Here is a 17,324-nt window from a genome sequence, read left to right on the forward strand (position 1 = left end):
TGGGGAAATAGTGGTTGAGAGAAACCATTAGATTTTCCAATGGCACTGTTTTACAAAAAGGATAAATAAAAATCAAATCACCCACAATACTGGGTAAGGAAATTTCTCAAAACTTCTTCCCAAGATCTGAGAAGCAGCAGGGGCAGGGGTTGGTACCTGAGGAGCAGGGCAGCAGGAGATCCATGACCACCGAGTCAGCCCCCTTAGTGTAGACATTGATCTCATCGGTGAGCGGGTGCCGAATCACCACAGACATCCTCTTGCGGATGGAGTCAAAGCCGAGTGTGTGCAGGAGTTCAAAGGTGAGCCTTCCCAGGTGAGGCAGCTCTACTGACACCTGGTCATGTAACCGGTCCACAAGTGCACAGTTGTAGGCCTTGGCCGCATACACCAGTGCTGCCTCATCTGGGCTCTCGGCCTCAAACCTCAGCTCCTGCTTTGGCTGAGGCTCCTGGGGGTATTCCGGTTCCCAGCTGTCTTCAGGGCTGCTGTAGCCATTGCTGGCAATGGCTGATGTGGGCTGGCCCAGCCTCTCCTCCAGCCTGAAAAGCATGCTGTCGTTGGACAGAGTGGACATAAAGCTGCACCCCGATTTGTGGCTGGACTTGTTGGTGGCCAGGCTTCCGATGCTACTGCAGCCAGAGGTCAGGCGGCTGGGTGTGAACCTCCGGAGGAAATCTTCTATCGTCTTCACTGGAGACTTCAGCTCAAACCTCACCCTCACCTTCAAGAGAAGTAGTCAGAAAACAGGTGAAGGGATGATAGTATCCCCTCATTTTGCATAAAAGGTTCAGAGGAGGAGTGTGTTCACCATTGTCTTGCACAAAACCTGGCGCTTTATTATTTTTTTGGCCAATTATAAAGTCACTTAACAAAGACCAGTTTATAATTCCTTTGAATTATGTCCACAAAAATTTAAATGTACAAGTCACATTTCTAAACCCAAAGAATCTTTCACAGCAAATTAATAATGTAATTTTTTAAAATATATTTTTTTAGATGTTGATGGACCTTTATTTTATTCATTTATTTATATGTGATGCTGAGAATTGAACCCAGTGCCTTACACATGCTAGGAAAGTGCTCTACCATTGAGTCACAACCCCAGTCCCTTTTGCAGCAAATTAAATACACAGACACTGGTTATGGTGGAGCATGCACATAATCCCAGCAACTTGGGAGACTGAGGCAAGGGGATGGAAAGTGTGCAACCAGTCTCAAACTTAGTAAGCAACTTAGTAAGACCGTGTCTCAAAATAAAACATAAAAAGGGCTGGAGATGTAGCTCAGTGGTAGAGTGTCCCTGTTAAATCCCCAGTGCTATACATACATACATACATACACACTTGCACAAATTCAGGATCTACATCATCAAAAAATACTTTAACCATAACAATAAGAAATAAAACAAAATGAGATATGTCTACAATTGTTAAATTTTCGAAAAGTTCAACGATGGAGCAATGGAACCACACTTTAAAGAGCAAACGTTGAAACAACCAAAAAATTAAGTTATTATTAAAACTTTGTGATTAAGTTGATGTGTCCAAAGTTGTGAATTATACTATTTACCTCTAGAAAAGTCAGGTATTTGGTAAAGCAAGGCAAATAGAACCAGATTATGACAAAGATACCTTTCTTTAGGTTGATGGCTTTACCTATTTTTAATTTGTTTTGGTGACAGGGATTGAATGCAGGGTCTTATACATGATAAGCATATACTCTACCACTGAGATACACCCCTGGGTCACATATGACTTTATGTAAACTACCCATCCAGGTGGGGGATGCATACAGTCATCCCCATATCCCCTAATGGTTCCAAATGCTCTTGTAGGTGGCACTCACCAATATGTGGCAACAAAAATGACCTAGAGACATGTTCATTTTCAAGCTAAGGGTGGGCAATTAAATATTCCATTCCCTGCGTGGAACTCATAGCATGTGTAACTTTCAGAACGGCCTCAGTGACGATGGGGTCTCTTACTTATCCAGTAATTGCTACGTTGCTTATGTCTGACAGGCAGGGTCTAACCTTGAAAACAGATACCCCATTCAGGGATGCACCTGCCAGAAGGCTTTAATGCAGGGTGGTGGAAGATCCTGAAGGCCAGGTAAGGGATGCTGAGAGGCAGCTACATGCTATAGTAGGAAGCAGCTCCTGCCCAGGGCTGGCAGCACAAGCCTGTGGTCTCTGAGTGTCCAGAGCTGTCCACTTGGGATCCGCTTGGTGCACTGGGGCCTCAGCAGGCTGGCATAGCAGGAATAAGAGCACAGTGGGGTGGCAGCTGCTGTCAGATATGCTATCTCAGCAGAGAGCATGACCCACCCTATTCATCCCACATCACTTGCCAATGGCTCAACAGTGAAGCCTGCTGGAAGGGCTGATCCAGGAGGCTGGGAGGAGGTAGGGGTAGGTCTATGACACATCCAGCCCTCAGACACCTTCCTTTTTATCCATTCAAACTCCCTGGCTTAATATGCACACCCACACTGACACACAGCCCTCAAGCAACCTGGTCCACCTGCAGGACTTCCTAAGGAGCACTTGGGTTATTCAGGATCCCTTCATACATCAAACCTTTCCTGTCTTCAGAGAGAACCTTAATGTTGGGCCAACCCAAAACTAACTTGGGTATTGCTATGCTTCCACCACCTGATTGATCCTTGAAGGACAATGTTAAATGTCTTTCTTAACATGACATAATTTGCTGTGTGCCAAACCTGACTCTGAGCCCTTTCCAGAAATCCTCACCACTGCCCCACATCCCAAACAAGGCACAGGAATGAGAACAACATGTCTAAAAGCCTTAAGTCAGGATTCAGGTTCAAGCATGTTGTCCCCAAGTCTGGTTCCCCAATCCTTCCTGTCTCCTCTTCTCTGGGCATCTGGGACCTGAGACTCTCTGGGTAGGTCATATTGGGTAACCTGCCACCTGCCCCTGCTCAAGGTCAAGTAGCAGAGGAAGTACCAAGGCAAGTGGAGCCTCCTGAACTCACCTATCTACTCCATAACAGGCCTCAGGTGGTCACTCTATGCCCTTCCTATCCTGGGCACAGAGGTGCCCCTGGCATTGTGTCCTCTCCCACTCAGCCCCAGTCCTGGTACCTGTCCATGCAGCCTGGGAATGACACTGCAGAACCAGTGCACTGCTTTGCCCTGTGTGGAGCACCCTGCTGCATCTTCCTTAAACCTGAGAGCAGCTCCCTGAAGGGAAGGGAGGCATGCTCACCCTCAGGAAGACTGACAACAGAAGGGCTTCTAAGAAGAGCAAGGGCATCATGTGCTCTCGGGGGTACTCCACGACTTGCCTTTTGGCGTGGCTGATCCGGAGACGTGACCACTACTGTGTTGCAGATGGTGAGCGCAATGAAGAAATCAAAGACGTCAGACAGCTCTGGAGAGAGTTGGGCCAGAGGGTGCTCCTGGTGCCTTGAGATGGCCAGGTACTTGTCACACTCGTTTACCTTCTCTAACAGCTTTGGATCAGGTGTAATGTCTTTTTCCTGGGGAGAAAATGGATACACGTGATGAGTCGGACCCAGTAAACTGCCAAGCGTTTTCGTGCTTAACTATTTAAGGAGCCTGGATTTTATTAAAAGGTGTAAACAGAACTTCATCTCACATATACACTTATTTCATTTTATAATTGTACATTACATATAATTTTAACTGGATAAAATGTATAATTTACATGTGGAAAGTAATGCATATTCTAATTATGTATAGTAAATATTCATTTCTTTTTTCGTAAATTTTAAAAAATTTTTACAGACCGCATTTCAATTCATTGTACACAAATGGGGTACAACTTTTTGTTTCTATGGTTGTGCACAATGTAGATTTATACCAGTCATGTAATCATACATGTACATAGGATAATGATGTCTGTCTCATTCCACCATCTTTATGAAACAACGTATCTAAGATATATTATTACAAAATGACATGTATCAATCTAGAAAAAGTCAACAAATTTATATCTTACCATCCCACAAAATATTTACTTTTCAAAAATATGCTTCCTTATTTCCTTGCAGCCTTTTATCTCTACATTTAAATTTTTACATAATCAAAATTATTATAACAAATTGGCAGTTTCCATTTCCACCCAAAACATTATAGTGTCTGCACTTTTCCATGGCTTTAAGAATTATATAAAAACTTATTGTTAATGACTTCAAAATGGATGGCCATATCATCATTTATCTGACCATCTCTTGATTACTGGATTTTTTTGACAACTTTTCACCATTTTGCAGATATAAATAACATATTGATAAACTTCTGCAAATACCAATCTTTGAATCATTAAATTGCTAGGTCAAAAAGTTTGAACACTTTTGACATGTGGAGCAGAATTGTGTCAGGAAGACTTGTTTCAACACAGTCTCCCTTGAGACTCCCAGAGTCCCTTCCCATGCCCCCTGTGGAAAACCATCAATCCGAGTCCACAATTCTAGGCCACCCCATTTAAGTAGTTGCATGTGTGGGCATAAAAGGACTTAAAAAAACGAGGCTCTTCACAGTGAGCACAATGTATTTTCCCTCTCTGTTCCTAAAACATTTTAGAAGTGAAATTATCTTCTGGAATTTGTTTCTGATTTCTCAAAATTTCCCTGCCTGATAATAGTGGCCCATGAACACACAAACAGCTGACAAGGCAAGGAAGAAAACAGTGCTACTTGATTTGGGCTCAAATAATTAACTTCTTCAGGGGAGGGGATTGACTTTGCTTTTCCACAGTGGTCATTTTGTTCTGATGTTTTATTCATTTCATTTGGCAGGACAGCTTCTTCTCCATCGCCCTTTCTGGGTGGCTCACCTGGCAATCACCCAGCCATAGAAGTGTGGCAAAGAGGCTGTGTCAGTGTTTTGGAAAAGATATAATAGTGGGGAGAAGGTACTGGCCAGAAAAACTTCTGCTAACTGAGTAGAGCCAAACAATCCAGTAGGAGTTTATTTATATAATTGAATATAGACACATTTGATGACTGAAGAAAATGACAGTGGAAGAAAGCAGGAAGGCAGGTTAGGCCTCCTAGTGGGTCACGTGCCCATGCCAGCACACTCACCATGGGGCTGCTGAAAGCTGTGTGCTTGGACAGCACACTGGCCCTCTTGGCCTCAGCCCGGCTGCCTGTGCGCCAGTAGGACTTGGTACTCTGACTCCTGTGTAGGATCCGGATACTCTGGTGGCTCCCAATACTGCCACGTTGGGATGAGCCCCCCCTGGGCACCTCCTCCTCTTCCGAGTCTGCCTCCTGGTACCTGGCCAGACGCTGGGCTGTGGGTATAGGGACACAGAGTTATACATTGTGGGGCAGGTTTGGCAGACTGAGCCAATTCAGGGCCTTTTAGGTTTCATGAGGTTTCCAACAGGGCCCTCCAGGCCACTCTCCACCTTTACTCCAGTCTAAAGGCAAGGTCACATTTAAGGGAGTTTTCATTGACAGAGAGTAGAGCACATTCTTGTTTACCTGAACTCTCAGATCAGCCTGAGAAGGCTAATATTCTCGACCCCATTTCACAGATGAGCAGACCAAGTCTCATTTCAGAAAACTTAAGGGGCATGCTAAAGTCTTAAGACACAGTCACAAGAGGATGATGGTGGCACCCAGGCCCAAAGGATGACAAAGCCTGAATCCTGTTCTGTCCACGGTGGCATAGTGGTCCACTCAACCAACAAGTCAGGTGTGGGCAGACATGGGTTTGCTGCAGGTGGTCTATTCAGGCAGATTCAAAGTGCACATGGATTGGTCAGCAGGTGGCCGGGAAGAAGGCAGGGCAGAATGTACAGGCCTGGCCCACACAATAGGGCTTAAGGATTTGCCCATGATACATGGGGTTATAGGACCCACTTTCCTCACTGGGGCCTTTCAGGCAGATGAGGCATTGTGCATCTTTATCTGAAACAAATATATGGGACTTCAGCTGTGATGCGAGCTTTCATTGGTGCCACCCTCCTTGTCATCGACAAATGGGCAGGGCATATGTCTGTTCTTGCTTCTGTACCTACAAAGTGCTACACATCAGGGAGGCTTAAACTCCTCCTGAGACCACACACAGTAGGATCACTTGCAGACAGGGTGACTGTGATGCTGCACTTGAGCCCTTAGGGGGAGTTGTCAAGCAGAATCCCTGAGGCCACGTGGGCACTTGGTAAGCAGTATGAGAGGTGCTTGCTCACTAATGTTCCTTAACAAATTTCCTTGGTTTTCCCAATTAGGATGTCTTGCTTCATCATAGATGAGCAACAGGGAGACTATTCATGAGAATTACTCATTCAAAATAAGCACTTAATTAGAACTTCAAGTGCAGGTGCGGTGCTAGGCAGAACTACAGGAATCTTTACACAAGGGAGCCTGCTGAGAAGCTGCTTAGAGAAGAGGATGTCCAAGATACTGGTCAGCTATGTAGGACAGGCCTATGTATTGAGCATATCTTTTTTTTTTTTTATAGACGTAATAGCATTATTTTATTTATTTATTTTAATGTGGTAATGAGGATCGAACCCAGTGCCTTAAACACAACACATGCAAGATGAGCACTCCACTGCCCCATTGAGCACATCTTAATCGACTTTCCTTTAGAGATGAGAAAAATGGAGAGAGAGAAGAAATCAACTGCCCACTATCACAAAGCTGAGTACTTCCCAACACCAAGATTCCAGGGAGCAAAAACCCTCTCAAACATCCTATCTGCTTTTAGCTGACATGAGTCTGGGTTTGGTGACTGGACAGCAAGGACGGGCAAAGCCTGGACATATGATTGTGTTCACTTTCTAGCTACTGCATTTGGAGCTTGGCTTCTGCTTGCACAAGGGAATACCTGCCCATCCCATCTTCTCCTACCAGCGGTGACCAAATGTTAGAGCTCAATGTAGTCACCCCTCAGGCTGATTTTTTTCTCTCCCAGGCTGTGGGGCCAGGGCTGGGGCCAATGCTGGTGTAAGACATTTTCTGACCCCAATGACTTCACTAAGACTTTTGAGGTCCTCAGGGAAGATGAGGGCAAGGTTCAGGGACTACCTGTCAGAAAGGTCATCAGAAAGGAGCACACCCAAGGTCTCCCTGACCAGTTACGGTATATGAGTTGGGCTCAGTGCTCAGAGGCAAATTCATCTGAATTAATTTACCAGTGAGCGATCAGATCACAGGATTAGCTGGCTGAAGATGCTCTCTGCCTGTCAATTGCTGATCCAGGCACTTCTATAAAATGTTCTGTGGAGATGCATGGTTGGTTATTTCATTCCTCATCAGAAATGCCCTCCTGTTTTCTGAAGGCAACAGAACACTTTGGTTTTCGTAAGCATTTTGACAGTTGTTAAATCTTTCTGTGATTTCCCCCCATGGAGCCTCAGGTCCTGACTTCATTAATATTTTTAAAAATGTATTATTTTAATTGACAAATCATAATTATACACATTTATAGGATACAATGTGACATTTGATACATGTATGCAAAATATGCATATCCATCACCTCACTTGCATATCATTTTTATGGTGAAATGTCTGAAATTTACTTGTAGCCATTTTGCAGCATATAACACATATTTATTAACTACATATAGTCACTCTGTCATGCAATAGATCTCAAAACCTATTATTTTTATCTGTCTGAAACTGGGTCTTGACTTTAGAAGGTTGATGAAGAACATGCTGCCTGAGAATGAGCTAATCTGCACAAAATTTAGCAGTTAGAGAAGGGAAGCCAGAGGGAGGGAAAGGGGCTAAGGTAGGGAAACGGTGGGGAGGTCAGAAAGAGTGTGGAAAAAGGGTGGATAGGTGAATGCATGGAATACCGTCACTAAATTTATTTGGGTGGCAAATAAGACATTAAAGTATATATGTTCCTCTGTTTTGATTGTAAATGGAGAAAGGTAGAGGATATCAAGATAATTCTTGGTTTCATAAAAAGAAAATCTCAGATTTCAAACAGTTCCTTTCCATCAAACCCCCTAAAGAATTTTCCTATTATGCCCAGTGGTTGTTCCATCTCCCCTGTTCCCCATTTTACATACAGTTTATAGACAGGTTTCTTTATGTTATTTGTTGAAGTTATAGGAGGAAAAAGAAGTCCTTGTTGCAAACCAGGGTGGCCTCACTTGGAGGTGCTATGACCCTGGAAAATTATGGGTGCAAGAACTCTTCTCATTGCACCCTCTATGGGATGCTAGGGTGCTAGGGCTAGGGTGGGGACAACTGGTTCTAGTCACACCCTTGGTGTAAGAAGCTCTGGCTCACCTTAGCCTTTCTTCAGAGAGGAAGGAGGCAGCAGAGGATAAGGAAAGGAAGGGTGGGAGGAGGGGCCTTCTAAGTAATCATAATTGGAAGTGAGGCGGTTCATTTCTCTCCAGCTCCCACAGACATTTTGTTCCAAGGGAAAGAATGCAGCTTGAATTACCCAATGCTCTTCTGAAAATCTTTAACTGATAAAAGGAAGACAGATGAGTGACAACAGAAACATCTCTTTGTCCCTCGGTGGTGTGGCAGTAAAGCGACTGCATGCCTCAGAAGTGAGCTCAAGGGTGCCCTGCCTGGCTGCACTTGCCCAACAGAAAATGAGTGCTGAAACATGCCTGCCATTCCAGGCACTGCAGCAAGCCTGGCAGTCAGCCTTTCCTATAAATAGTGCCAGACATCAGGCTCCCGAGGTGCTCTGACAGCCACGTCTTTATGCTCCCTTGAAAATCGGTACTCCCTCACTCCCTGAAGCTGATTTTCAAGATATGTGTGTGTGTGTATGTGTGTGTGTGTGTGTGTGTGTGTGTGTCTCCACACACAGCTTTGAATATTGCAGTTTTCTGGTCCAGCCCAAATAGAAAGTCCCCTAAGTCCCCCAGACTCACCATTTGCATCATGAGAATATTCTATGCCAGACACTGTGCATCTTCGGAAAACCATTTTATTCTCAGTTAAAGTGCCAGTTTTATCTGAGAAAATATATTGTATCTGCCCTAAGTCTTCCGTGATGTTCAGAGCCCGACACTGCAGCTGGGAATCTGTCTCTTCATCGTACAACTCTATATCCTGGTTAATGAAGTACACTTGGCAGACCTTAACAATCTCAATGGAAACGTATAAGGAAATAGGGATCAAAACCTAGGAGACACAAGGCACAAAGGATGAATGAACATGAGAATCAGGGAGCTGTAGAATTAGTCTGATCTATTTAAATAACAAATGACTACAACCAGGAGGAGGCAGGGACTATACTGTACCTTTAAGAGCTTAAATAGGTTGGTTTAGAGTCACTATTGGAAAAGGATTAGAGTACTGGCAAAGAGTTTAAACTAGGACAGCCTATGGTGCAACTGCAGAGCGGAAATCCACTATGGTGTCTGGAAGTGTGACCATGGCTTGGGCAGAAGCAAGCGTTTTCATATTACTAAATTATGCTCGAGAGAGGCTAGGAAAGGAAAGAAAGAAAAGAGAGAGAGAGGGAAAAAAAAAAAACATGGCATAGTCAGATCTCCATAAGCAAAGTCATCTCAAACCACAGTGATGTTTGATCCCCAAGTTTCCCGAGACAACAGTCACAAAAAAAAGACAGCCAAATTTTTTTAGAGCCTGTTTTTGTGTTGAAGCATCATTTCTTCAATCTTGAATAATATAGAACAAAGGGATGAAGGCTTTGAGAGGATTGTTTGCAGTCATGTCGTGAAAATTTTAGAGCAACTTCCTTGAAATTATTTCTTTTTAGAGTCACAGCACTGAAATAATTTGTACAGGCCCAGAATATCATATTCAGACTAACATGGTTCTCCGGGTAACTTAATTATGTTAATGATATGCCAACTATTACCCTAATTGAAGGCCAGAACAAACTTTAAATTTATAAAACAGGACTAATTTGGAAAATTAAACAAGGCTATCTCCTGTTGTATGAAGAGCAGAGCTTCCCTCCTAGGTGAGGCTAAGTATATGTCCTCTGGTTATTCTCTGTATTCTCAAAAAGGTTGGTAGTGACTCTTGCTGCCCCTTCTCACCCTTTGGAGCACTGGGACCATCTCCACTCTAACTAAATTTTCTGGACATAGATTCTCAATAACCAGGAGTTGTGAAGGAGGCACGTGAGTAATACTAGTAACAACAATAACAACAACAAATGTTGATAATTACGTGATATCCTGAATTGAACTGAATCCTGGAACAGACAAAAATCACATGAGTGCAAAGATAGGGGAGCTCTGAATGATGTAGTTTGGAGTTTAGTTCACAGCAAAGTACCAAGTTATTTTCTTGTCTTTATAATATACTACAATAATATAACATGTTCACATTTGGGAGAAACTAGGTGATGCAATCATGTGAACTCTTTATATTAGTCTTTGCAACTTTTCTGTAAATCTTAAAATTATTTCAAAATAAAGTTTTAAACAAACTAATTTGGGTAGGGGCTATTGCTCAGTGGTAGAGCACTTGCCTAGCATGAGTGAGGCCCTGGATTTGGTTCCCAACACTGAAAAAATAAAATTGAAAGGACAATGAAATGAAAATGATGACCAACACCAAGACTTCAAAGCATTAAGAATCTTAAGAAAAGCAAAGGAGAATTTTAACTTGAAAAATCACCCAAGGATAAAAACCTATAAATATAGTGGAGAAATAAAAAGCAAGACATCAGGCAGATATATTTGTGGTTCTCCCAGATGCAGAAATTATAGGAAATTCTTAGCAGAGTATTGTGACTTTCAAGTTCTCTTGAGAAAAGTAAAGCAAGTATCATATGATGCTTGGTACTGTTACCTGCAGAACTATTATCATTGTCAAAAATGAGTAAACTGCTGCTGTGACTGGGGATAAAGAGCTGCCGTCAGACTCAGGGACATCAAATAATGCTTTCTTATCTTGATACCGCTGTATCCACAATCCATGTCCTGTAGCAACATTCAAAGAGAAATGTCATTCATCAGATAGGAGAAGTATGAACACTGCTAGTATAAATTAAGCAAAACTTTAAAGATTACAGCACATTTAGGACCGAGGACATAGCACATACAGCTTTATTAGCCTGCCTTGCCATATTTTTGGCTCCTTTGATCAGATTTCTGGAAGGAGCTTGAAATTGGATTTTTTCCTCATACCAAGATTGTTGATGTTTAATGGAACCACTGGTCATAATGTAGGAATCAACTGTGTTTGGCAGTGTGAAGTCCACAGGAAGGAGATTCCCAGTGTGTGTCTCACAAAAGACCAGTCTCATGAAGAATCAGTGGGCTTTGGATGCTTCCTATTATTGTTCCTTCATGGAAATTCAAACTTCATATTATAGATTCAGAGAAGCAGTGGTAACAGACATGATTTAACCAACTGGGTCCCACACCTATCCAATAACAGAAGTCTTTTTGTGTTCTGTATGCCTAAATCTTTTACTAGAGTTCTGAGACCATGTCACACCTGTCTCATGCTTATTTGCAGCTGATCAGTGACAAGGTGAAAGTCCTATACTGAGTCCTCAACACAGGTCCTTACAAGGCTAATGTAAACTGCAGTCCCTTCTTGGAATCCAAGTAATATTTCTTTTTTCCTCTTTTTATGAAGTTTCCATTGGTAACATTTGTGCTTCTCCTGCTATTGGCCTTATTTTATCACCGGCTTACTGATGCTTCTTCCACTGGACTCATTACTACTGCTGTGATGAATCCATTCTTCCATTCAAGTAGTTGTCAATTCAGAAAATAACATTACTCTGCCAAGAAGCATTCATCTAGGCATCTCAATGTGGCTCATGCTGATGCAAACAGCACTTGAGTCCAAGTCAGTAAAAAAATGTGTTTTAGAATGCTGAGTCAGAACGAGTCAAGGCAGCCCACCAAGCTCACCTGGAGGCTATTCAGCAGTGCCCACTCATTGGTGATCCATCTAGGAGACTTACCGACCGCTGAAAACAGAGACATACAAACGAGGAGAAGGACACACCAGAGCACGTCGCAGTTCATCTGCCTCTCAAGTTGGCTGCGCTTGTAACGGGGCCCGCTGTTGTTCAGCAGAGCCTTGGTTTCATGTCCTGTAGGGGAAGAGGAAGGAATGTAGTGAGCCAATGACTGACAGCTAAGGGACCAGTGATGTGGATCCCATGGAATGAACTGCTATGCTGCCACCAATTATGCTTACATGACAATCTTGGTTAAAATAGCAGGGCATAAAATTAATCTTACATATGTAACAATGATGGAAAAATGAATGGAAACAAATGTGCTATAATGCCAAGAAAGAACACTTTTAGTTGAGGAATTACTGGAACAATTCTTACTTATACTCTCTTTCATTTCTTAGTTTTCCAAATTTTCTACAATGACATATGTTACTCTCACTGATAAAAATTAGGGAGAAATGTTTGGGAGTACAGAGCACCACATGACGGCACACAATCTAAAGTGCCTGTACCTACCTGCATAGATGACAATGCCAACCACTGCTTCTGTATTCCTGATGGTACACCCTCGCAGCAAGAGGTTTTCATTATACAGTCCAGCCTTCTTTCCATTGTCGTGTATGCTATTGGTGAATAATTGGCACATGTCATGTGTTTGCATACATTTTCTTCGTATTCCAATCAGCATTACCTTGGGGGAAGGAAGCCTCTAGAACAGCTGGAAGCTCTAGGAAACCTGGAAGCTGGACAGGTAAAGGGATCAGGGAGCCCCAACTGTGTCTCTACAAGAGCTGAGAAGTTAAAATTCACTCATAACTGGGCATCCAGAAGCAGCTGGATGTTTATTTACTTTGCACATGGGTTTGTTTTTATTCCAGAAACAGACCACTGCTAGAGGGAACCAACTCTGGAAAGCAGGGTAGAATTGGGGAACTAGGCTGGCTTTGCTAAGTGGTATATCTCCTGCTTCTCAAAGGAAAGGTTACTTCTAAGCATCATGTCATGTCATAAAAAATACAAATATGCATCTGGAAAGGGAATGATATTAGTTTGAGCAATATTTTTTTTAACATTTTCCCCTTATGAAAAATCACAAAGTTATTCAAATACTGATATATGTAATTTGAAATATAAGTTTCATGAAATGAGCTTATAAATTCTGTTACATTACTATGTAGATTCAGAGAGTAATCTAATCTTAAGCTTCTGGTCTTCAAACTCATCCTCTTGGCTCACCAATGACCTGTGCTGGATAGGATAGTCCCATGCTAGGACTATATGGGACAGAAGAATCCCAGGAGTCCAGTGTACAAGTCTCAGGGGGAAGCCTTAAAGGCTTCCAGAACTACAGCAGAGCACAGCCTAACCTTCCCCAGGCAGTGCAACTGCAGAAGCCCCTTCCAAAATGCCACCTTTTCAGTGGACTAACCCCTCTGGGCACACCCACAATCCAAATGCCTCCTCTGTTGTTCTTGGAAGCTCATCAGAGAACCCTGATGTCTTTCCCTTCTCCCAACTCCTAGCATGGTACCCAATTACTAGGGAAATAAATACATTTTCTGATGGAAAAGGGAAACTAAACAATAAAACCAAAGCTAAAATGCAAGCTGGGATGATTCTTTTGCAGAGCAAATGCAAAGGGATGGGGTGGCGGGGGGGGGGGGGGCGGGTAATGGGGAGGGATGCTCAATCAATACTAAACTGACAGTTCACATTGGCAATTCTGAGAAGAGTAAAGTTCTACTTTAAAAAGAGATTCAAGACTGAAAACTTCACTGCCAGCTAAAGCATCCAGAGGCCAGCCTGTATAAGATGATATTACATACAAAGCCCTGCTTCACACTTTTCAAGTGAGAGGATACCCACGGCCACATTTCTGACATGGTTATCTCTCTAGAAACAGCTGGATACAGAAACGATTTCTCCGAAGTAGCAGTAAAGAATGACTCATTTCAAAGTTCCAGTCATGCTTACTAGGAATAAGAGATGAACTCAAGAGAAACAAGAAAAATATTTTAGATAAGCCTTCTTTGACAACTTTTTAGAAACTACAGTCAATATGGGTTCTCTGCATTTACAGATTCAACCAACCAAGATTGGAAGATACTGGAAAAATATTTTACTGTACTGAACATGTACAGATTTCTCGTCATTTTTCCCTTAGTACTGCAGTATAACAACTATTTATTTAGCACTTACACTGTAGGTTATTATAAGTCATCTAGAGATGATTTAAAGTATACAGGAGGATGCGCACAGGTTTTATGCAGATACTACAACACATTCTATTAGAGACTTCAGCATCCGCAGGTTTGGGTATCAGTGGAGGGTCCTGGAACCAATCCCCTGGAGACTGAGGGACAATCATGGTATGCTTCTAATCAAGCCAGACAGAAACTCACCACCAGGTGGTGCACTGGCCTATATAAGAACCATAACCCTTTGTGAAGAGTTCATCAGAAGTGGAAGGAAAGTTGGAAAATAGCAGCACCCAGGGGAGTCCCAGCACTCAGCCACAGCAGGGCTGCCTCAGACTTCTGAGAGGGACAGTTCTGGTTGACAGTGAAACAGACCCAGGGCCATGCAAGCATGAGTCTCAGTTCCGTGAAGCTGCACACAAGAGCGTGAGCCCATCAAGCTGTACTCAGCTCTTCCTCCTTTATCATGGACCTAACTGTGTCCTCCCTGAAATTCAGATGTTGAAATCCTAATTCCCAGGACCTTACACTATTACTGAATTTGAAGACAGGGTCTTAAAAAAATATTAAGTTAAAATGAGGCCATTAGAGCAGGACTTAATCCAATCAGACTGGTAACCTTAAAAGAGACTGGGGGCAGAAGATGTGGCTGGTTATGCAATACAGCACTTGCCTGACATGCTCAAGGGTTCAATTCCCAGCATTTAACTGGGGGAAAAAAAAAAAGACAACATTAGAACAAAGGCACATAGAGAGAGGGACAATCATGGGAAGACATAAAGAGTAGATGGACATCCACAAGCCAAGCAGAGGCACCTCAGGAGAAACCAACGTGCTGATACATTGGTCTTAAACGTACAGGCTCTAGATTATAAGAAAATGAACTTCTACTGTCAAAGCTGCCTAGTCTGTGGTGATTCGTTACAGCAGCCTTGGCAATTGAATACATCCTTTAACATTTAATCTAAGCTACCTGGAAGAGTTCATCTAGTTCAAGTCCCCAGGCTTCTGGACTCATCAAACCAATCTCTTCTAAATCAAAACTGTCCAGAAGCAAAACTTTATGAGAGAACTGTCTGGTGATAACATGTAGCATGCACTGAAAAGTGTCATATGCAGGATCTTTGGGAAATGGCAAGTTCAGCTAAAAAATGACCTGCTCAGTTTTTCTCTCTTGAAAGATGTTTCATCTCCAGTGACTGCACTTGATGTTGGGAATGGGTCTTATTTGTCTGAGTCCCAGGATGTGAAGGAAGGTGAGCACTAGCAATGACCAGCATGCTGACAAGCACCTGTAACAGGGGTGGAGATCTGTCCATTCAGAAACAGAAACACAGTGTGGTCAGGCACCTCCCCCCAGGTCGAAGGGCTGAAACATACTTGGTGAAGCACCTTGGAGAGAGTCTTCAGGCTGACTGCCTCCCTTCAGAGCACATCATCTGCAACACTCAGAGACCTGGGTCTTCCTCTCTGCTTCACCCTGGGTAGTGGCTCCATATCAGACTGGTCACCTGGGCCAGTAACCTCAGTATTCTGAATGCCTCCTCCCTTCTTTTTGCATCCATTCTACTATCAATCCTCAACATCAACCTCCTCACTGTCTGTTTCTCTAATCCACTGTTTCTCCTTCTCACCTAATTCACTGCCCTAATTCAGGCTACCCACATTTCTTTGCTGGGGCCTGCAGCACACCCTTGCTAGCCTCAATGCCACCAGCCTGGGTCCCTCATATCTGTCTCTCACAGTCACCAAGAGATGTCAGCAATTTGTCATGACATCTCCGCTGTTAGTAACGATTATGCTACATCTCCTGTGGGATGAGGAGGCTACCCCAACAAGTAGGCTCTGGGCTCCTGATGGCATTCGGTGCTCACTATGTGGTTTGCATGTGGCTCTGTGGCATCAGGAAGGAAAGCTCAAAACCCTGCTCTGTGAACTCTCACTTTGGGGCAAAAATGGTAACCTGAAGAGAGCAGGGGGGGCCTCTACTGACATCAGACAAACAGACTTAAAGGCAAAAACTCCCAAAAGATGAAGAAAGCCATCTTATAAAGAGTCAATTCAACAGGAAGAGATAACAATTATATATGCAACATCAAAGCACCTAAATATATAAAGCAAGCATTGATAGATCTGAAGGGAGAAACAGGCAACTGGCTTTACAATGTGAACTGAAAATTTACATCAGATGACCAGACAGCCAACCAGTCTCTTTTGCTTCATCCTTTAGGGGAAAATGCAAATGTTTCACTGAGTTGTGGTTTCAAAGATCACTATATGGTATGAAGCTGACTGAACCCAGTCAAATGGAGTCAAACTGAGTCAAGTCTCCATTCACAGAGGGCCCAACTGCCATCTGCGCAGCTGTGAGGCCCTGGGGCAGGCGCTAAGGAGAGAGCACTGGAAATAGCTGAAAGGGTTGAAGAATATTTCTATTTCCAGTTCCTAACTAAAGATTTCTTATAAAGATTGTTTGAAAGAACACTGGTCATTAAAGTGTTCTTAACACTTTTTCCTAATAACTATAATATCCAGTTATTTAAAGTGTATAGTTTACCGGAGCTTTTTGTTGTTTTATAAATTTGGAGTTGTACAACTGACACCACTAGCTAATTTGAGAATATTTTCTTCATCCTCAAAAGAAATCCAATGCCCATTAGCAGTCACTCTCATTCTTATTCCACTCCCCTCCTCTCAAGCCCTCGCCACCTCTGATCCCATTTCTGTATCTATGATTGTCCTGCTGCAGAATCTCACTTCAGTGGTAAACAAGGAGCTGGCTCTGCAGTGTACATGACAGATCTGCCTCCCAGGTTAGCTCCGGGCTCCTAGTATTGGGACAGTGTGAATCAGTGAACTCCTTTTCTCTGACCCCCTTCTCTCTGCCCAGGACAGGGCTCAAGAACCCAGCATGAACAGGTCCATTTCCTGCTCAGGAGAGCAGTCCTTGGCATGAGGCTGCCCAGCTCCCTTCACTGATGCCCTGATCCCCTGACCTCACTGGTCCTCCCTCTGTATTCTTTCTGGATCCGAGCTTTAGCCCGACCGTCTGGGGCAGGGTTGATGAGTCTGGTGGCGTACTGGAGTCCAAGAAAAACCTTTCAGACAAGGCTACCCATAGCCCATCTCCAAAGACCCTCCCTGAGTTGGCCTGGCTAGGAGAGGGGTCTGTGGGCACATTGTCAATCCTGTAGCAAACCCAAACCGCCTCACCTGGTAGAGATGGCAAATCAGTTAAATGGG

General features: G+C 43.3%; 1 protein-coding gene across 3 annotated transcripts in view; it reads right to left on the reverse strand.

Moving 5' to 3' along the window:
- Positions 1-17,324, reverse strand: part of Atp10a (ATPase phospholipid transporting 10A (putative)) — a 180,321-nt gene that overhangs the window by 33,196 nt on the left and 129,801 nt on the right. For all 3 annotated transcript variants that reach the window (XM_047541124.1, XM_047541122.1, XM_047541125.1), the window contains exons 4-10: positions 12,400-12,506; positions 11,884-12,015; positions 10,755-10,885; positions 8,855-9,107; positions 5,077-5,288; positions 3,313-3,507; positions 157-724 (exon numbers count right to left, since the gene is read on the reverse strand). In XM_047541124.1, the coding sequence (XP_047397080.1) occupies positions 157-724; positions 3,313-3,507; positions 5,077-5,288; positions 8,855-9,107; positions 10,755-10,885; positions 11,884-12,015; positions 12,400-12,506 (1,598 nt within the window). The remainder of the gene's footprint in view (positions 1-156; positions 725-3,312; positions 3,508-5,076; positions 5,289-8,854; positions 9,108-10,754; positions 10,886-11,883; positions 12,016-12,399; positions 12,507-17,324) is intronic.

This window comes from Sciurus carolinensis, chromosome 2 (assembly GCF_902686445.1).
Source record: "Sciurus carolinensis chromosome 2, mSciCar1.2, whole genome shotgun sequence".
Classification (NCBI taxonomy): domain Eukaryota; kingdom Metazoa; phylum Chordata; class Mammalia; order Rodentia; family Sciuridae; genus Sciurus; species Sciurus carolinensis.